The sequence below is a fragment of the Arachis stenosperma genome, chromosome 5 (genome assembly GCF_014773155.1).
Source record: "Arachis stenosperma cultivar V10309 chromosome 5, arast.V10309.gnm1.PFL2, whole genome shotgun sequence".
Taxonomy (NCBI): Eukaryota; Viridiplantae; Streptophyta; class Magnoliopsida; order Fabales; family Fabaceae; genus Arachis; species Arachis stenosperma.
Window position 1 is genome coordinate 121435946 of NC_080381.1, and position 22454 is coordinate 121458399.

Consider the following 22454-nt stretch of genomic DNA (forward strand, 5'->3'; position numbering starts at 1 on the left):
GGCTGTAATCAAAACATAAATCATAAACAGGTTCCAAGTAATATGACAAAAAAATATAGAAATACAACTAGAGATGAAAATAGATTAGGTCATGCTAAACTTTGTTTTTAATAAAATTCGGTTTATTATATAGTTAATTGATCTGAATCTGATTTATAATTTATTATGAACTTTTTTAAAGTATTATGTCTGACCTGATCTAAAATCTGTTAAAAAATATAATAATTTTTTAATAAAAATTGAAAATTGTGGTAGGCTTAGAGAAGGAGGGGTTGAATCTATGTTTTTTTTTTTAAGTTGCTGTTTTAACCATTTTAAACAAAATTACAATTTTGATTCTGTTTGAACTCAGTAGCGAAAATTTATGAGACAATTTATTTTTGTCTCATGAATATCAGAAAACAGAACTCAGCAGAGAAGAGAAAAGCTAACACCAGCATGTATCCTGGTTCGGTTGTCTTGTGCTATGCAACCTACGTCCAGTCTCCTCCACAATTATGGAAGAATTTCACTATAGTTAACAGTATTACATACACCAATTTCACAGGATTGACCCAATCCTTTCACACTCAAGTTCTATTCTAACTTGACATTGGCTATGCTAATACCTAACTATTCCTCTTAGTGCTGACCCAACTAAGAAATGGATACCAAAACAGGTACAAGATACAAGACACTTAACTAACCTAAAGAAATCAGAAAATAACTCTAGGCTTTTCTCTCAAGTGTTTCTCTCAGCCTTACTCATGGCTTTTTCTTAAACTTTCTCACAATGCCTTTTCTCTCAAGAAATTACAGAAAGATAAATTTAGAAAAGTACATTACAATCAGTAAAACATGAAGGAGATTGATTTCATCAGCAGCCTCTTTGCTATGTGCAAAACCAGATTCGCAAACCTTAGATGCAGTTCTTCAGTATTGGTTGAATACTTCTTTGAAAGAAAGCATTATCCAAGTAGAGGAACTTCTTCACAGAACACTGTTCTCACTCTCTGGTTTTCTCTCCTTACTTTCTGAATGAACATCAAGCTTCTTTTATCTCTTTGCATGTTGCTGGGTTCTTCTTCCAAGGTCAACACCTTGAGCCTTGAGCTTCACCAACCCACATGTTCACTTTTCCTCTTGACCGAAAGTCATAAAACAGCAACCATAGAAATCTTCTCATGGTCAACTTGATCTTAGTCATTGAAAAACTACTTGGTCCCCAAGTATCACTTGTGACCGTAGATGTGAAGCAGGATAGGGCAGAGAACAACTTTCCCTTGAATGCCATTTTCGGATAGAGCAGAGAGTTGGGAAGAAGAGAAGAAGATCTGATGCATGCAAGATGAGATGGATTACCTTTAACCCAAGCTTGATTTGGTTAGGATTTTCTGTTTTAGCTTCTGTGTTTCAAGCTTAAACTTTCTCTCTCTTACTTCTTTGGTTACTAGCTTAGGGAGAAAGCTTTTTCTCTTTCTCTTTCTTACTTTTCTGAAGCCTTGATGTGACTTGATTAGAAAGGAGAGGAATGTTGCTTTTGGTAAGGCAAGATGGTGGGAAATTGAAATCAATTTCGGGCTTGGATCGGGTTCTTCTCTACTTCAGCCCGTTGGTGCCTTGCTTTGCTTCTTTGATGAATTTTGCTTGAGATGAATGACTTGAGTTTGTCTTTATTTTTCACTTACCATTCAGCCCATTAGCATATATCTTTTGTTTGATGTTGGGCTGCTGCAATACTTGTTTTTGGCCTGCATTACTTATTAACAATAATCAAAACTAATTGGGTGATTAGTCCACTAATTAAATGTTTGTCATCATCAATTTTATTAATTAATTTCTTAGCTCAACAAAAATAAAAATATAATTTAAAAAAATATTTTTTAATAAATATATTTATATGTAATATATTATATTTAATATTTATAAAATATTTTAAATTTTAAAGTATTTAAAATATACAAAATTATTTATAATTAAATATAATAAATTTAAAATATCTCATAATTTTATTAATAATAAAAAATTATTTATATATATAATTATATATTAACCGACCTACAACTTAACAAGTCAATAAAACTAATTAGTAAATTTAAATTTGACTTATTAACATAATAAATTTTTTTTAAAAATTTATACCTATTTTATAATAAGTCAGATCAAATACAGATCAAACTATAGATTCTAATAGACTATCTAACTTTTTTTCACCGCTAAATACAACATATTAATCTTTCTAGTATATCTCTCGTTTATAAAGAATTAGTCTATCAAAATTAATCTATTTTATTACAAATAAAAGTCTTTTATGTATATAATATAAAAAATCATGAAATTTAATATTTTTATTAAAATTTAGCTGATTAGTAAAAGAAAAACAAATAATTTCATACTAATAGATATAATTTTACCGTATTATTAAAAATATTAGTGATGAGTAATAGATAACTACAAATCATAACAACTGCTAGTTCCTAGTACTCCTGGTATAATATTTTCTTAATTTGACCAGTGAGAAAACTAAGAAAATGAATTTTGTATATTTGTTTTGTTTTTCTCTCTCTCTCTCTCTCCGCGCAAATTGCAATCATTTTCTGACATGAAAGCGCGCAGAATAAAAAGGAATCTCGGTAGCTCCAAAAATCCACAAACATCTTCCCGATTCTCTCGTAACTCCTCCACCCCTTTACCTTCTTCGAAAAGTTCCAAACTTTGCAAACAAAACTCGTGATTGACTCGGTGCGAGTTCAGACTCAGTGACCGACGAGGTGCTCATGGGGAAGACGGCTGTGGGAGCAGCAGTGGTCTGCGCGGCGGCTGCAGCGGCGGCGCTGGTGGTGCGCCACCACTTCGGAAACTCAGCAAAATGGGAACGCGCAGTAGCGATAGCGAAGGAACTTGAAGAACAGTGTGCTACACCAACTTCGAAGCTGAAGCTCGTAGCTGAAGCCATGGAGGTTGAGATGCACGCTGGTCTTGCTTCTGATGGTGGAAGCAAGCTCAAGATGTTGATAAGCTTTGTTGACAATCTTCCTACCGGGTTAGCCCATTTTTCTTTTCTTTTTTCTTTTTTTTTTAATTTCTGTTTTCGTTTTGGATATGTTGTTTGCGTGTGTTTTTGTTCCAATTTTTATTTTCTTCTTTATAATGTTGGGAATGTGTTTATATCGATCTTGTTCTTAAGTCATGGAATATAATTCTATATTTTGCGTTTTACAATTTGACATTAAATGTACTAAAAGTCAAAAACTTGGTTCTCATAGCAAAACCCTTTCAATTTTTCTAATTTATTATTATTTGTTCATTCTTTTTTTACTTTTTAATCTTCTTCTTGAGTTTGTGTGGATAAAGTAAGTTATAGTTCTGATGTTGCTGATTAGTTGATTACTGCTGAACTGGACTGAATGCTATATGTTGACTTCTTACCCTTCTTTTTTTAATATTTTTTGTTGGTTATGTATCAGTTTGATGATAATGGCTTACTTGTAAGCATTGGATTGTTTATAACCTTTATATTGTGTTGTGGAGAATCTAAAGACAAATGTACAAAGAGTATACCTCAGTGATTAAGTATTTTATTGTATTTCAATTTATTGCAAACAACCAACGTATGTTCTATGTTATGTGACTGTAGTTTTTGAAGGTTCATTCCTCTGAGTCACTCTTTGTATTCTCTCCCTTTTTTTTAACAGGGATGAGAAAGGAACCTTTTATGCATTGGATCTTGGTGGGACGAACTTTCGCACCCTTCGTGTGCAATTAGGTGGAAATGGGAAAGGCATTGTCAAAATAGAGCACAATGAAGTTTCGATTCCTCCTCATTTGATGACGAGTTCATCGGATGTAAGTTTGTTATTACTTGTTAGAAAATTTGTGGCTGCAATGAGCCTGCCTGCACCCTGAAATTTGTTAATTATGTTCATCATTTCAGGAATTATTTGATTTTATAGCAACATCGCTTGCAAAGTTTATTAGTTCTGAACCCGAAGAGTTTCATCCTCCCCCTGGCAGACAAAGAGAACTGGGATTCACCTTCTCATTTCCAGTGAGGCAAACATCAATTGCATCTGGAACTCTAATAAAGTGGACAAAAGGTTTCAATATTGAGGATATGGTAATCCCTGTAACCTTGATTGTCATTTGCGTTTGTGATTATGGTGTGTCAATTGTGCGATTCATATATATACATGAGTGTTCTGTCTCTGTCATCACAGACACTACTATGTTCCTTTTTTTGATGGATTTTGTTTGGACTTTTTGTAGGTTGGAGAAGATGTGGTTGGGAGGCTAACCAAGTCATTGGAGAAAATTGGCCTGGATATGCGTGTTGCAGCACTAGTTAGTCCCGGATTCCTTTCTTTGTGACTTCCTTTTTCCCTTGATGTTAGGCTTTAGAAATGATCTCCAATTCAAGCCTGACAAAAGAAATTTGAATTATTGAGGCGATATAGTTTCAACAAAGAAAGGAAAACAAATTCTTGGTTACTTGATTCATCAACTGAAAACATTAACCTGACTTGGTGATACAATGTGCAGGTTAATGATACTGTTGGAACATTAGCTAGAGCGAGATTTGGCAATCAGGATGTCATTGCTGGTGTGATTCTTGGTACTGGGACAAACGCAGCATATGTAGAACGTGCACAAGCAATTCCCAAATGGCAGGGTCTTCTACCAAATTCAGGAGAGATGGTGATTTGATTAAGAATATATAAATCATATTTTCTTATACAATGATAAAACTATGTGTAACATGATTCTAAGAAGCACATACTGGTGTGTCAAAGCGCGCTGATTGTTCACTGATTCTGTAGGTTATAAACATGGAGTGGGGAAATTTCCTCTCCTCCCATCTTCCTCTAACAGAATATGACAAAGCTTTAGATGCCGAAAGCCTAAACCCTGGAGAACAGGTAATCATTATCTATAATTGGTTTAAATCATAGCCTTTTGTAAAATTTGCTTTAGTAATTGTGCCTGTTCCATGCAGTGAATAAAACCTGATCCAAATGTGCCATAACTAATGTGTTTCTATAATACTCTTCCGCCATTTCTTCTAGATTTTCGAGAAGTTAATTTCTGGTATGTATTTGGGGGAGATTGCAAGGAGAGTTTTACTAAAGATGGCTGAAGAAGCTGATTTGTTTGGAGATAGTGTGCCACCAAAGTTGAGAACTCAATTCATACTTAGGTATGTTTTAAGATCCAGCCAAACATTTTGTTTTATTTGCCTTGGTTGATAGCCTCTAAGTTGATCATATGACTACTGAAACTTGTTGCTTTGGTTTTAGTAATATAAATCTGCTTTGTAAACTATTATTTCCATTTTCTTTATATCGAAGTGTGTTTTCACAAATATTTTATGGGATATATAGGACACCAGACATGTCTGCTATGCATCAAGACACATCATCAGATCTGAAGGTCGTTGAAAAGAAATTGAGGGATGTTTTAAAGGTTAGTTACAGATTACGATTAAGGACGAATAGGAATCTGTATTTGTGTCTTCCCGAATGAACATGCTAGGTGTCCTGATTGCTTTTCCTTTTTTCAGATCGATAACTCGTCCTTAGAAATGAGGAAGATTGTTGTAGAAGTGTTCGACATTGTTGCTATTCGTGGGGCTCGACTGGCTGCCGCAAGCATGGTAGGCATCCTTAAGAAAATAGGAAGAGACACTGTCAAGGATGGGGGAAAACAAAGAACGGTGATAGCAGTGGATGGTGGATTGTTTGAACACTATGCTAAATTCAGAAATTGCTTGGAGAGTACAGTGAAAGAGTTGTTGGGAGATGAAGTAGCTGAGACCATTGCTATGGAGCATTCCAATGACGGCTCTGGCATTGGCGCAGCCCTCCTTGCAGCTTCACACTCCCAGTATTTGGGAATCACAGAGTCCTAAAGATGTGGTTAATGCCAAGGATAAACAAAGTGTAATTTAAGCTTCCTTTTCTGTTTTTGTATAAATAATATATCAAGAGATTGTAGCAGCAAAGCCTTAATTAAAGGTCCAAGAGAGCTTGTAAGTGAAGGATAGGGCTGTGTTTATCTGGGGAATAATTTTGGTTAGAGTGTCTGTCTCTCCCATGCTAAGGAATAATAGGGAGTGACCTAATTGTAAACTGCAGTTTTGATTACTCTACTTTTTGCCAATGTAACCTTGTTTTCAACATAATAAATTATGGTTTAATTTATTGGTGATTACTCACATATGAAGATGATAACTAAGATGTTACACATATTATGTAAAGTAGTTTAGTCAAATATATCAAACCATCTAATAGTTCTTAACTATCATTTTACATGAAGACTGTAGGGTTATGGATTTTGATTCAAAACTTATGTGTTATCCATCAACATCTAGTTATGTTTGGCATGATATACTTTCTTCACTTCAAAATAAACGTCGGTTTAACTGATTTTGTAAATTGGAAAAATAATGTATCTAATCACAAGTAGTCTTTAAGATATAGATATAGATCATTGTTGCTTTCAAGATGGCCATAAATACCATATAACTCATACAAATGATGCACCACAAGTCTACCCTAGCTTCATTCTACAGTTTATTCACATCACTGCCTTCTCTTAACTCTCATAATGTCTTATATCTTCATTGGAAAATAAATATTAATACTATAATATCGCTTTAAAAATTATTTTGGCTACACGAATTGCATTAAGTTACCAATTTAGTGCATTTGTAAATAATACACTAAATTCATATATGATTAAAAGACAAACTTTTATCTGCTAAACTATAGGGATGTGTAGAAAGAACTTGTAAAAACTAACAATAAGTGCTTTACTGTTTCTTCCGTTCAATTGAAATGTAGCTATCTTTACGGTTTCTAAATTAAGCACTAAATGTGTTTTACGAGCATGTAAATATTTCTGAAGCAAATAGAAAGAAAATCCGACATCATTTTATACAAGTAAACACAAGCAACAAGGTTTGTCTCATTAGATGAAGCTACATAACTATGTAATCATTTCAACTACTAGTGATCCCCTACTTGTAACTACTGCTTGTTTGTCATAATGTACGTGTCCTATAAGCTTCACTGACTTATGCTGACTTCAAAACAAGCCTTTTTGGGAGACAATTTATTAACCTTTCTGCATTTTCCTTCCGTTCCCTTTTATCTGTCGCTGCGAAACTCTCCAGCGACAGATAAAATAGAATGGAGGGAAGACTTCAAAATTGGATTGCCTATCTACCTTGCTGTCATTATTCCTTACCACCTATCAATATATCTGCTTTTCCCATTTTTCATGCTTAAGAAGGGGAGCAGCATCATAGTAACCAACATTCTTCTCTACTTTGGCAAATGGACTACTGAAGCTTTGCAATGTTTTTAGAACCTCCTTCATGGAAGGTCTACTAGTTGGCACTGGTGCAGTGCACTTGACCCCGAGTTCGAAGATGCTGCACATTTCTTCCAAGTTACTTGGTTCTTTAACATCTTCATCCAGAACATCTTCTATGTTACTTCCTAAAGCGACAAGCTGTGACGCCCATCCGGCCAGAGACAAGTACTCATCTTCTCCTTGATTTGCTTCTCTTCCGGTTGTTAGTTCCAAAAGGATAACTCCAAAACTATAGACATCTATCTTCTCATTGACTCTTGTTGTTTGAGCATACTCTGGAATACAATTATGAAACAAAATATTGATTTAAATGTATGTCTACAGACTCTATACAACTACAACAACTAAGTCTTCTTTAAGTGGAGTTAATTATATAATTTATTTGTGGATCAAATGATGCTATTACTTCCTATTATCTGTAATGGTACCAAATGGAAATAGAGAACTTAAGCAATGTAATATTTTTTCCTTTTACCTGGAGCAATGTAGCCGAATGTGCCGGCTACGGCTGAGGACATGGTAGCAACATCTTCCGGGTCGACCAACATCTTTGCCAGACCAAAATCAGCAACTTTTGCATTGAAATCAGAATCCAACAGAATGTTACTTGACTTCACATCTCGATGAACAACCGGGGGCAAGCAGTCATGGTGCATGTAGCACAAACCTTGAGCAGCTCCAATGGCTATATGCAATCTCTTTGGCCAATCAAGGATATCATAATGTCCTGATGATGACTTACTCTTCTTGTGCAGCCATCTGTCAAGGCTGTGATTCTCAAGATACTCATAGACAAGGAGCAGAGAATCCTCACTTGAGATGCAGCATAGCAACTTGACAATATTGGTATGCCTAATATTGCTCAGTATTTCAACCTCTGCAAGGAATGAACTCTCGAGTTTCGGCTCTAATTTCCTGCTGTTCCTTATCTTTTTCACAGCAACATGGCCTAAACCTTCGATGGCAACACGGTATACTGCACCATATCCACCCCGGCCTACAATATTTTCTTCTGTCATTGAAGACACAATGTTTGATTTCGTGAAGCTCAGTCTCTGAAAGGAAGTGAGTTTCCATGACTTTCGCAATTCTCGCTGCCTTTTTCTATAAAATACAATCAACAAGAGTACTGACAAGAAAGCTAGTAAGGAGGCTGCTACCAGCAGTTTCACAAGCATAGCATGAGATAAAGGTGAACTAGTCTTTGTTTTTCGAGTGCTAGACCTGCACAAGGAAAGGTCTAGCACTGAAGTATCAGCACATAAACCAGGATTGTTCAAGAAGCTTGTAGCATAAGCAATGTTTTCAAGCTCGCTTGGAACCCTCCCTGTCAAAAGATTTGAGGACAAATTGAGATTGGTAGGCCTCATCTGTGCAATTTGTGGTGGAATTTGCCCGGAGATCTTGTTTTCTGACAAGTCCAACACATTTAATGTAGGTAACTTGCCAATTGCATCTGGAATTTCTCCAGAGATTTGATTATGGCTCAAATTCAGAGTTACTAGGTACTTCCATGATACTATATCTGATGGAAGTGGCCCTGTGAGCTGGTTCCGATCGAGCAAAAGAGTTGTTATTTGTGGAAGCTCTGTTAGCCCCTTTGGAATACTTCCATTGAAGAAGTTGTTACTTGCATTGAACACAACTAAATTCTTCAATGAAGACACTCTATCTGGGATTCTTCCAAAAAACTGATTATAACTTAAGGCCAATGTTGAAAGATTGTTAGGAAATCTTTCAGGAAGCTGACCAGTGAACTTGTTTTCGTTTATCATAAACGTCGACAAGTTCCTGGAAGTCCACAGGCCACTAGGAATGTTGCCAGAAAGGTTGTTCTTGTCAACTCTCAGATATTGCAGGGTATTGCAATTTCCTAGAGATTCTGGCAACTCACCACTCAAGTTATTGTCATAAGCAGTTAAACCAACTAACATTCCATTATAGCACAAATTCTCGGGAAGGCTTCCTGTAAAACTATTAGATGCAACCTGGAAAGTTTCAAGATTTGAGAAGCGGCCGAAGTCTTTAGGAAGATTACCTGATAAGTTGTTTTGGAAAACGATGAAATCTGTCAAAGATGGCAAAGTACCAATGCTTTCTGGTACATCACCAGATAATTGATTCATTTGCAAGCACAACTGAGTCAAACTTTTGAGCTTTCCAAAATCATTCGGTATTGTCCCAGTGAGATTGTTCTCTGAAATTTCCAACATTGCCAAGTTGAATGCTTCAACAACTCCAGGTATCACTCCAGAAAGCTGGTTTTTGAAAAGATAAAGGAAGCTCAGATTCTTCAGCTTGAACAAATCACTTGGAATTTCTCCTCTCAGATTGTTTTGTGCTAAATCCAACTCCACCAAATTCACCATTTCTCCAATGGATTCAGGGATTTCACCAACCAAGTTGGCATCATTCATCCTAAAGACCTTCAGATTCTTCAACTTGGTCAAGCTTGATGGCAACTTTGTTTGAGGGAGCATGATGTTTGTGTACATATACAAGGTTTCAAGGTTTGACAAGTTGCCAATTTCATCAGGGAAAGTACCATTGAAGAGACACATATGAAGTTGAAGATTCCTCAGTTCTTTGAGATTCCCAATGCTACTTGGAATGTCCCCAGAGAAATTGTTGGCCCCAAGGTTAAGAAACTTCAACCTTGGCAACCTGTCTATGTCATGAGGAATCTCACCAACAAGGTAGTTCTCTGAGAGATCAAGGTACTCAAGATTGGAGCATCCATAGAGGAACCTTGGGAACTCACCAGGGATATAGTTAAACTGAAAATCAATGTGTTTGAGGCTTTTTAGTGAACACATGAAAGGTGGAAGTGTTTGAGTTATGTTGAAGTTGAACATGGATAGTGAAGTGACAGAACCATTGGTGCAAGTTATCTCTGGCCATTGGCAGTGTGAAGTGTTTGAGGTCCAGTCACTGAGGATTGGTGAATTTTGAAAGTATTGCTTTATCTTTAACAACACTGCATGTTCTTGTTCATACAAAGACTGAGATGCTGCATATGTGAGGAAGAAGAGGAAGAAAGAGAGAAGATAGAGAATTTGCATATTGTATTAATTGTTTATGGTTTTCACACTTTGTGTTACTGAGTGAAGAGGATTTATTGTATGAACACTAATGACTTTTCTTCCTGGTTTAGAAACACAGTTCTTCATCAGTAGCTTTCAAAATCAGAGTTTTAACTTTTACTATACTGTAGTTTATGCCAATTATTTTCTTGTGAACCCTTGGACCATTGATTTGGACTCTTTGATTACTAGTTTATGCTAATAGACCAATGTGCTAAGGGGAAATTTCTTAAGTAGTTGTCTTTATTTAAAGAACAAAGATGGTAATTAAGAATAATTAAATTACAGTTTAGTTAAACAAGTCAAATCATTCCATGATTCTCAATAATTATCTTTTGGTAGATCAAAGATTAATCTATTGCAAATCTAAGCTTCATTTAAGTTTTGTCTTTAGCCAATTCGAACTTTGAATACTTGTTTAAGCGGACAAATGGCTAAAAGTTAACAAGTAATAAAACTGATAAGTAAACTTTATTTTTAGTATTGTTTAAAGTCATATTATTGGGGCAACCAAAACACTTAATAATTTAAAACTTTGAAGCCTTGATGGTGATTTTGTTATGGCTTTTCCAACCTGGTGATACTTTCTTTACTCCATGATTCAAGCTTGGGGGTTTCTTTGTTGGACAGTGGTTAAACTCTTTAGCTTTTTGCTTCTTGTCTGTTGTTAAAGGAACCTGGAGTAATCAGGTGGCAACCACCCAACTAATCTTTTATTTATTTCTTTCTTATAAACAAAGACTAGTTAGGAAAGGTTACAAATATTTTATTTATTTCTATTTTTATGTATTCTTTTTCCTGAATAACTCCTATCAAAACTTTTCCTAAACTTTTAACTCTAAATAAAATTCAATCGGGTTAGATTCCCTATCTAGTCTATTAATAGTTATCTAGATTGGTTTGTATGAAAATTGAAAATACTAGTCTCACTTCAATTCACGTGAGTACAGATATATTTTATTCATATTCTAGAAAGATAACACATCAAGCAACAATCACCACAATTATTATTATGAAAAATAATATTTATATCAATTTTTGTTTTTATCTCTTTTATATGTTTTTTATTGACATATATCACAATTTTTTTTATTTCCATTTTTTTCCCATCATATTTAATATACAAAAACAAAAATACACAAAAAATAATATAAAAATAATATATATATATATATATATTATTTCTTAATTATTGCTACAAAATCATTTGATTGCACCGTTGTTCAATGTTCTTAATTTTGCATACTTTTATGCGGTCAACATTAGACTACAAGCCCACAGTTCACATCAGCTTTTTATGCGGAACCTTACACGAAGCACAAGCATCCGCCATGTTTGACTATTTTCCATTTTCCATGCAGCTTTTCATTGTCTATCTTAAGTTTAAGAAATTATATGCTATACTTTGATTTGTATATTTTCTTTCCTCGTTATATTAGAAATTTAGAATAAAAGTTTTATAAAAAAATATACTTAAAAAATAGTATGAAATAGTAAATGCATGTTTGGGTGTCATTATTTTGTTAAAAAAAATATTTTTTTTAATGAAAAAAGATCTTTTTTATTTTTTATCGTGTTTGGCAAATTTCTAGTAGTAAAAGTAAAAGCATTAGTAGAATAAAAAAATCTTTTTTGAGAAGCTGTAATTTACATCTTTTTTTAAAAGATCTTTTTTTCTTAAAAAAATAGATATTTTTTATGTAATAAATAAACAAAAAAGTACTTTTATATTGTTATATCTAAACATAATTGATAGATAAAAAAACCTTTTTACATGAGATATCCAAAATATAAAATTACTTTTACTTTTCTATAAGATCTTTTCAAAAAAGATAACGATCTTTTCTTAAAAGCTCATCCAAACAAATCTTAAATAACACATCTCACCAAAAAAATTATTATTTTGATCATTTGATTTTCTAAGTTTTATTTTGAGATTGTGTTAGATTTAAGGGAAAATCAAATATCAGAAAGTGGATTTTTTTTCCCTTTTCTAGAATTTCACCGTCCTAAGGTGCACTTATACTACTACTACTACTGTTGCTGTGTCATTAATCTTATTTGGTAAAAGTGATACATAACAAAATAATTTAGGATAAACTAAAAGTTAAAATGATAAGAAGAATTATATAACGAATATTTGAATGGAAAAGTCTAGGAGTCAGTAATTTTTGTATTTTTTGGCCAGTACTTAACTATCAAAACAAAAGTGATAAATCTTCTACCATTAGATACCATTAGATGTAATCTCATACCATTAAAAATATTATTGATGGCCAATTGATAGTTACAAAACATTAAAATTACTGACCCCTAACATTCCTATATTTGAATATCATTAAATTAAAATCTCCAATATAAAGATTGCGACGACTAGATAATGCATAGTGATACTAGTAAATTTGAAAAACACTAGATGAATGACCGACAGAGTTTATTATTTTTGGCTAACAATTAATCAATAATATTTAAAAGTGTAGGTTAAAAATATGTTGTTGGATTGCTAATCTAAAAAAATTGGACTGATGACTAAAGCACTAACCAAAAACAATAAACTTTACTATTCTTTGAATTTTTCTCTTACTTTATTTTTTTTATTAATAAAATAGTAAGGAGCAAAAAAAAATGACATTCAAATGGCACAATTATAAGGAGTATATCCTTAATAAAAACTGCTGCTGTGAAATAAAGATAAGCAAGTTTTCTGCATTAAATATCTTGTTATTATACAACACAGAGGATTTTATTTAGTTTCGGCAGGATTTATTTCCTCTTATTGATATATCTATATGTACCATGCTATCCTATTGCTATGTTCTATGTTCTATGTTTTTAACAAGGCACTGACTCCAACTCCATAATTGGCACCAACGAAGGACTGTATCAAAAAGCCACTATGGGTCATACTTTCTTCTATTTTAATCATCACTGTCCAATTTAGTATATCAGTAGATCAATGTATTTAAATACAAATAAATACATATCTGTTAATCTAAAAATATACTAAAAAAATAAGTGATAGATTAAAAAATAACAAAATATCAAATAATCATGTTACTTGTATATAAAAAATCAATCACCAAATCAGTTGTCATGTATAAAATACATATTGCAACATAAAATACACATTAAAAACGATTTAAACAATATATGTGTTTATATACAAACACATGAATGATTGATTTTTGCATACATGTAGCAGATTTTTTTGGTGTACACATAATATGATTGAATACCTATATATCTTAGATGATACTGACCTTGATCACAAAATCAAGCTAGTTTGTCACCATCAATATCCAATTTATGCTCACGTTTTGAATTTCTAAGAAGAGGAACAGCATCACACTGTCCAACACTATTCCTCTCGCCAAAAGAATATGATTCACCACTTTGTAGCAATACTTGCAATGCCTCCTTCATGGTAGGTCTAGAATCAGGAAGCTTTGAAGTGCACATCACCCCAAGTTTGAAAACATGACACATCTCATCCATGTAAATAGGTTCCATGACTTCTTTATCAAGTAGCTCTTCAATGTTGCTTCCTAACTGAATGTGTTTCCATGCCCATTCTGCAAGAGATGAGTGCTCATCTCCATAGTTAGCTTCTTTACCTGTTGTCAGCTCCAATAGGATCACCCCAAAGCTAAAAACATCAATCTTTTCACTGACTTTTGTGGTCTGAATGTATTCTGCATTTCAAGTATGAAGGAAAACAATATCAACAGCAACTAAGAGAAGTTGATTGATCAATGCTGCATAGCTAGAATTATTTGACACAATTATTGCCAACATTATACTAAGGTATACCATTTAAGGACTAATGTAACAGAAGATTTACCTGGAGCAAGATATCCAAATGATCCAACAACAGTTGACATGGTGGCAAGTTCCCCTGGCTTGATCAACATCCTTGCTAGGCCAAAATCAGCAACTTTTGCATTGAATTGATAATCCAAAAGTATGTTGCTCGTTTTCACATCGCGATGAACAATGGGCGGGGAGCAATCATGGTGCATGTAGCTCAGTCCTTGTGCAACACCAATGGCTATTTGTATTCTCTTGGGCCAATTCAGTGCAACATGATGATGTTGGACTGAACCTGAAATAGATAGTGATGATGGCTTGATCTTCTTGTGCAGCCATTTGTCAAGGCTTCTATGCTCCATATACTCATAAACAAGAAGCATAGAATCATCATTGTGGATGCAGCATAGCAATTTCACAATGTTTCTATGTCGAATGCTGCTTAATATCTTAACTTCAGAGAGAAACGAATTCTCAAGCTTCCGGTCTGGCTTTCTGTTCCCAGAAATCTTTTTGACAGCAACAAAGCCGAAACCATTGACATTGACACGGTACACTGTACCATATCCTCCACTGCCAATGATATTATGTTCTGTCATTGAAGAAACTATATCTGATTCAGTGAAGCTCAGCCTTTGGAATGAAGTGAGCTTCCATGAGTTATCCACTTTCTTCCTTTTCCTGATGAATCTGATAACCAAGAATAACACCACAATAGCGAGTAATGAGACTGCTAAAACAAGGCCTATGATCAAGGCAAGGGACCAAGATGATGAGTCCTTGCTTGAATTTTGTGAGCCAGAATTGCACAATGTAATGTTCAGCACCGGTGTATCAGCGCAAAGGCCAGGATTGTCCAAAAAGCTTGTGTCGAATGCAGAATTCTGAAATTCACTTGGAACTTTCCCAGTCAGATGATTGGATGATAGATTGAGATTGGTGAGTCTTGAAGACAGAGAAGGAACATGGCCAGAGAATTGATTCTCTGAGAGGTCAAGTTCTAGAAGTGCAGGTAATGGATCAATTGAATCTGGGATTTGTCCATACAAGTGATTATGGCGCAAATTTAGAGTAACTAGAGAGTTCCATGAGGCTATGTCTGAAGGAATTGTCCCAGTGAGGTTGTTCTGATCAAGCAAGAGTTTTGTTAACTTGGGAAGTTCTGTTAGCTCATGAGGAATAGTTCCATTCAAATAGTTCTTACTTGCAATAAACTCTACCACATTAGTCCAAGATGACACGCCAGGTGGAATTCTACCAGAAAACTGATTGTAACTTATGTCGAAGAGCGAAATGCTCGGTGACAATTCATCAGGGATTTCACCAGTGAACCTATTATGATTTGCTATGAAATTCACCAAATTGGGAGATTTCCAAAGGCCACTAGGAATGTTACCAGAAAATTCATTGCTCCAAATTTTCAGGTTCTGAAGGGTACTACAATTTCCTAGTGACTCTGGCAGCTCACCATTCAAGCTATTTTCATAAACAGTTAATGTAAGTAATTCACCATAATAGCATAAATTCTCTGGAAGCATTCCAATAAAATTGTTGGATGAAATTTGAAAGGATTGAAGCTTGGAGTTTCGGCCGAATTGGGGAGGAAGAGTACCTGATAGGTTGTTCATGAAGACACGAAAATCCACTAGAGATGGAAGACTCCCTATGCTTTGTGGTATCTCCCCTGACAAGTTATTCATGTTCAATTTGAATTCCATTAGCATTTGGAGTTTTCCAAAATCTTCTGGTATTTTCCCTGTAAGCATATTCTTTGATAACGAAATGTTGGTCAGATTCAATGCTTCAATCTTGGATGGTATCTCCCCAGAAAGTTTGTTTCCCCAAAGGTACACAACACTCAGATTCTTCAGCAAGAACAAACTGCTTGGAATTTCTCCGGTTAAATCGTTCTGCGACAAATCCAGCTTCTCCAGTGCAACCATTTCTCCAATTCTCTCAGGAATTTCATCAAACAGGTTGCACTCAAACATGTAAAACACTTTCAGCTTATTCAATTTGGTCCAGCTCAACGGCAACCTCGAAGGCGGAAGCAATTCGTTACTGGACAAATCCAAGGTTTCGAGATTAGACAAGTTTCCAATCTCGTCAGGGAGAGTACCATTGAATAAACAATCTTGCAGTGCAAGGAACCTTAGTTCCTTCAAATTTCCAACACTGGAAGGAATGTCACCGGTGAAATTGGAATAACTAAGGTTAAGGTACTTCAAACTGGACAAAGTATCAATATCATGAGGTATTTTACCAACATAGTAGTTCATAGAAAGATTGAGATACTCAAGCTTGGAGCAATTGTAGAGATAACTTGGGAACACCCCAGGAATTGAGTTGTTGCTGAAATCAACAAGTGTGAGGTTCTTGAGATCACAAATGAAAGATGGCACTGTTTGATTGATGTTAAGATTAACCAAAGTTATTCCTGTGACAGAACCATTGGTGCAAGAAATCTCAGGCCAAGAACAATGAGAGGAGTTTGATGGGGTCCAGTGACTGAGAAAAGAAGGGTCTTGAAGGTAATGCTTGATCCTCATTAGGACTTGATGTTCTTGATCATGAAGAAGCTGAGACTCAGAGTTCGCATGGTTCAAGAACATGATGATCAACGCCACAAGAGTGAAACATGAAAATCTAACTTCCTTCATCTGTGTTTGATTTCTTTTTCTTTGTTCGTTAGATGAACAAAAATGGAGTTTGATTTGCAAAGTGATTTATTGTTTGTAAAGTGGGAATGTGATTACGAATTTGGAGAATTGTGTTTTGGTCCTGAAAATTTCAAAACGTTGACTATTGAAATCCATTGTGTTAATATGTGTGTTTTGGGTCAGAAAAGTCAATGCCTTTCTTGGGACGGAAAAAGTCATTAATAACCAATTAACCACTGTCTGGAAATTTGACTCTTGATAATTGATTAAGATTTTATTGGTCTAAATAAAAGTATTTTTTTAAAAAAAAGAATATTTTAATTATTTTTTTATTGGTAATTCAATCAAGGAAAAGAGAAAAAAATAAAGAAGAGAGAATAAATATGAAATATTTAATAAATATGATTTAATGTTTTACATAATATATTTTTTAATATTCATATAAAAAGAAATTATTCTAGTTTATTCAATTTTGCTTATAATCCAGAACCCAACTAATTTAGCTGCAAGTGCCCAATTCACACGCAGAAAACTATGACCAACATGGATGGAAAACCAGCCAACCAGGGTCAAAAATTTGCTATGTATACCGTGTTCATATATCCCATTTATTAATAAGAAATTATTTGATTATATTAACTGTGGGTTCCAGTTTCCAAATATTCCAGCAAATTGTTTTGTTTTTCAAATAGTATGAACAAATATTATCGTTTTAGATTAATATCTAATTAACAATAATTTATACTTAAATTTACAAAAATTTTGTACACAAAATTATGAAATATGGTGTCGTGCTCACGTGTCAAACACTTTGGAATATTTCGATAAACTATTGTGTCTTAATAAAAAAATAAAAAATTATTTTTTTGACATATTTAAATACAATCATGTGTCAATATGTTTAATTTTATTTTTAATATGTATTTTTGAAATAAATTTAAAAATGATATATATTATTATTTTTAAAAAAATATATATATTTTATATAATTAAAATAACACATTAAAAATAATTAAAAGATTAATTTATCTTTTAATATCAATAAAATATTAAAATATCATTACGATTTATCCAAAAAATATTTTATATTTTATATACATGCGATCTTATTAAATTTTAGAATTCTTGGGTCGACGTGTCCGGTATCATGTCATGTCCCATGTTCTTATCAGTGTTCGTGCATCATAGCAAAAAAATACATAATTTACATCTATATTTACTATAATTTACACATATAAATCAATATAAATTGTATATATATTTATCAGAATTTGTATATATAAATTAGTCAAATTTATTTATTAAAAGTATTTTAATGTTTGTTTTATAAATGCCGGCCAAAATTATTAAAAATTACTAACTCCTAAATAGTGATATTATTTTTGTACAAAAAAAAATTAGCTATATATTTATATGGAACTATTTTATATAAATATGTATAAATATATGGTGATCGATGACTAAATTTGATAATTAATTTTTGTATGTATATAATTTTTTAAAAATAAAAAAATTATATTATATTAAAAAATAATTTCCATATATTAACAACAAGAGAGTTTTACAAATATATCTAATAGTGTATCGTTATATAAGTCAAACAAATTAATTTTCAAATCATAATTAAGGCTGATTAATTTAAATATGGAAAGCATTATGGTGTAAACCCTGAAAATGGAATAACTGTGTGTATAACACAAATATGGACGTGTCAGATGGAGGAACAACACGCAGGGGGCGTGTTGTATGAACCACGTGGGGGCGTGGAGGCTACGTGGGTTGATCTGGTTGGGCCAACATGGCAGCACGCGGGGGGCGTGCTTAGTCAGCACGCAGGGGGCGTGCTGACGTGGCAATCATGGGTTGGATCATAATTGGAAACACGCAGGGGGCGTGCTGAGTCAACATGCTGGAGGCGTGCTGACGTGGCTATCAATGGTTGGCGGGGGAGCACGTGGGGGGCGTGGTGACGTGGCGAACAGGCATTGGTCCACGCATGCAACACGTGGGGGGCGTGCTGAGTCAGCACGTGGGCACGTGTTAAGTTCACCTCTCTATATAAGGCAGAGCGCGGTGGTAGTTTGCATAGTGAAGAAGATTTGAGTGTGTTTTGAGTGTTCTTTAAGGATATTGTTAGTGTAATGGAACCGCAAATTTGGTGGTGTATCGCAACGGTGAGATAATACATAATACTCATGAGGGAGTGAGGTTTGTGTCCCAGAATCCGTTTTCGTTTGTGATTCCATGCACGATGACGTTAATGGAGCTGCAGAACGCCTCTGTCAAAGCATGGAAAACGTACAATTAATGAGAGTGAGCAGAATTCTGTATCGAAATCCGATTGTAGTTTTTGGTGGTCTAATAGTTTGATGTCCTGCCGATTTCTGATGAAGCGAGTATGGAGAATATGTTTCAAATTCATCGGCAGACTCAGATGCGACACCCACAGATTGAGTTGTACGTGAGTTTGAAACTGTGGAGGTTCAAAACGATATAGACATACATGATGATAGCTGCAGTGGACGAAGGAATGAATAGTGACAGCGAAGAGGACTTCGAAGCCACTTATGAGGCCGGCGAAGATGAGGATGGGACGTGGGAGTTGAGGCAGCAGCAGAGAATGTGGTTCATCCGTCTAGCAGTCAACCGATGGACTTCCACCTTTTATGCGTGAGTTGGATCTCGAGGCCATGCATGCCCCCGAGTTTTCGGAATATGCAAACATAGGTACGGTTGACTAAATAATAAGTTTTTGTTAGTTTAGACATTGCCTTTAGCAATAAATGATGATTTTGACTTTCTGTAGGCATTGCTGATCCTGAGGCGGAGAGTTCCGGATTGGAATGGAATACAGTAGTAGAAAGTCGGTCGTCGCAGCAATTAGAAATTTCACTATATCTAAAGGAGTTGACTATGAGGTCTAGTCTGAGCCACAGACGTTCTATGCAAAATGCAGATGTACGGGCATGGATGTGACTGGCTTATCCGAGCTAGCTTGATACGGAAAAAAGGTTTGTTGGGAGATACGAAGATACAATGGTAGGCACGTGCACGATCGGAAACGATTTCACAAGATCATTCCAAGCTGGACTCAGATACAGTTGCTGATGCTATAAGGCCATTGGTCGAGACGGACCCGTCCATCAAGGTGAAATATATAAATACATAAAAAAACAAACATAAATACATAAAAAAAATTTAAATACAAAAAATAATTAAAACTTGCTAACTTACGTAAATAGGATGATCCAAATAGTTGATAATATGTTCTTCGGGCGCCAAGTAATTACGTACCATTTTTTTTTATTATATCCCTTAAACTAAAAAATTATTTTTTGCACTACAGTCACTCACTACTACTACTCACTAGTCACTCACTACTACTACTCACTACTCTTACACCGAGTCATTTTTTTCAACTCTAACTCACTACACTGAAGAAACCCCAAAGCTAACTTGCTTCTCTTCTCTCATTTCATTCCTTCAGCATTCATCGGTTTATATAGAAGAAGGAGAAGAGTTCGCTGGTTCCCGGAGAGGGGGGGTTGTCCCCTCCATGCAGGCAGCCTGCAACACGCCCCCTACGTGGTGGAGCAGTGCCTTGGGACTCGGCGAGAATCTCTGCTGCGCTGCACGGTTCACCAGGCACCACGCCCCTGCGTGGTGAGTCAGCACGCCCATGGCGTGTTGATGGAGCTGCGCCACGTCGCAGGCACCACGCCCCCGGCGTGTTGCCACGTCTCTCCACCTGCTCAGCCACAGGCACCACGCCCCCGGCGTGTTGCCACGTCTCTCCACCTGCTCAGCCACACCCCCCCCCCCCCCCCCGTGTTGACCTTGCACCCATATTCCAGCAATACTCCTCTTTCCCCAATATTCAGCCAATACACCACTCTAATATCCATAAAAAAAAATAATTTCTGCATAATTAAACTAATTTTGACTTCTAAATATTCACATACATGTCAATCAAGTCTAGTTTTTTGTTAGGTGCAAGAATGTCACTATTGATTTGCATGGGACTAATGATGCACGGAAAAGGAAACGTAATACACACACATAAAAATAAGAGAAATTTTTGAGTCCATCAATTTTTTTTGTAATTTTAGTTATTATTTAATCAAAATTTTGCTAATTTATATCTTAAGAATATAAATTAATCATACTATAAAAAATTATTTTATAAAATTTATTATAAAAATTAATTTTTATACGTTTTTAATACATTGAATATATTAAAAATATTAAAAATTTTATTATTATATGTTTAAAATATGTCTTTAAGATACAAATTAATTAAAATTTTTAATTAATATAAATATTAAATTATCTTTAACAAATAAATTTTATTAATTTATATATATAAATTTTAATAAATATAAGTACAAATTATTATTAATTATGTGTTGATCTAAAATAACAATATTTATTAATTATGGTAGCATATTGCTCTAAAATTAAGAAGGATATAACACACTAAACTTAAGTTATAAACCTTCTGACAAGCTAATATCAAAGTAAACAACGTTAAGTCTAAATCAGATTAAATTAGACTAGCAAAGTATATATCATACCAATTAACAAGTAGAACGCAGCCAATCTCTAAAATCACTTATGTTAAGGTTAATTAGAGAAAAACTCTTTATAGGGTTAAAAATCATGTGTTTAAATTTAGGTGAAAAAAATTACTAAATAAGAATTTTCCATTTTAAAGCACGTCGAATTGAATCAAAGTTATCAAACCAACGACACCTCAAATTAGGCCAAATCAAAATGATGTTATATTATGTAGCTTATTTTTAGAACACATCATCACCGTACGGTAGTATTTGGTGGAGAGACAAAGACAAAAAAACTGAGACTGAGAGATAGAGATTGAAATAAATCTCAGTATTTTGTTTGGTATAAAATAGAAGATAGAAATTAAAATAAGAATGAAACTCTAATTTAATTTGCACAAAAAGTAAACTTAGAATTAATTAATTAAAATGAAGATATTTTAGGTATAAAATATTATTAAAATTTCAGTCTCCATCTTTAAAAATTTTAGTCCCCTGTGTCTCTACTTTTTTGAAATACTGAAATTTTGGAAACAAAAATTTTAGTACCAATCTCTAAACCAACAAATATGATATTGAGTATTAGTTTCTCAATCTCTATCTCAGTACCTTAAAACATGATATGACCATCATCAATACAAGTTATAACTCGGCACTGAGACCGTCATCAATATGAGCTATAACTCGGTATCATCCGTTATAACTCGGCTTTTATGAGCCATAACTCGGTTAGATTTATGTTCTTATCATAACCGATGTTCAAACAGCAAACCCGTCAGTTACGATACCCATCATCCCAAAACCGACGTTAATGCCTAAAGCATAACGGACAAGGAACCCATCATATAAAGGAAGGTAAAGCATTTTTTCTAAGTTTGAACAAGACAATATACTGACTTAAGTTTCGGAGTGCCTTTGCAAGTACACTCCTCTCCCTCACCATTGCTCGTGCTCTCACGCTATGACGAAAAGGAAAGGCTCGGACTCAAACG

At 34.4% G+C, this 22454-nt stretch overlaps 3 protein-coding genes across 4 annotated transcripts; 1 reads left to right on the plus strand and 2 right to left on the minus strand.

Annotated features, from left to right (window-relative positions):
- Positions 1–2525: 2525 nt before the first annotated feature.
- Positions 2526–6192, plus strand: LOC130982475 (hexokinase-1-like). Its single transcript, XM_057906492.1, has 9 exons — positions 2526–3022; positions 3675–3825; positions 3914–4096; positions 4246–4320; positions 4519–4674; positions 4797–4895; positions 5043–5173; positions 5358–5439; positions 5537–6192. Exons 1-9 carry the CDS (start codon positions 2757–2759, stop codon positions 5882–5884), a joined length of 1491 nt encoding a protein of 496 aa, XP_057762475.1. The 5' UTR covers positions 2526–2756; the 3' UTR covers positions 5885–6192.
- Positions 6193–6886: 694 nt separating this feature from the next.
- LOC130980254 (receptor-like protein kinase HSL1) lies at positions 6887–10572 on the minus strand. The gene is made up of 2 exons (XM_057903931.1): positions 7829–10572; positions 6887–7628 (listed from the first exon to the last, which is right to left on the minus strand). The coding sequence occupies exons 1-2, from the start codon at positions 10413–10415 to the stop codon at positions 7231–7233; spliced, it is 2985 nt and encodes a 994-aa protein (XP_057759914.1). The 5' UTR covers positions 10416–10572; the 3' UTR covers positions 6887–7230.
- Positions 10573–13126: 2554 nt separating this feature from the next.
- LOC130981978 (receptor-like protein kinase HSL1) lies at positions 13127–17016 on the minus strand. 2 transcript variants are annotated; one of them, XM_057905762.1, is made up of 3 exons: positions 14278–17016; positions 13697–14128; positions 13127–13314 (listed from the first exon to the last, which is right to left on the minus strand). In XM_057905762.1, the coding sequence occupies exons 1-2, from the start codon at positions 16901–16903 to the stop codon at positions 13710–13712; spliced, it is 3045 nt and encodes a 1014-aa protein (XP_057761745.1). In that variant the 5' UTR covers positions 16904–17016; the 3' UTR covers positions 13127–13314; positions 13697–13709. The 2 variants fall into 2 exon arrangements, with proteins under 2 accessions (XP_057761745.1, XP_057761744.1); XM_057905761.1 differs by lacking the exon at positions 13127–13314 and having other exon boundaries at positions 13478–14128.
- Positions 17017–22454: the final 5438 nt, after the last annotated feature.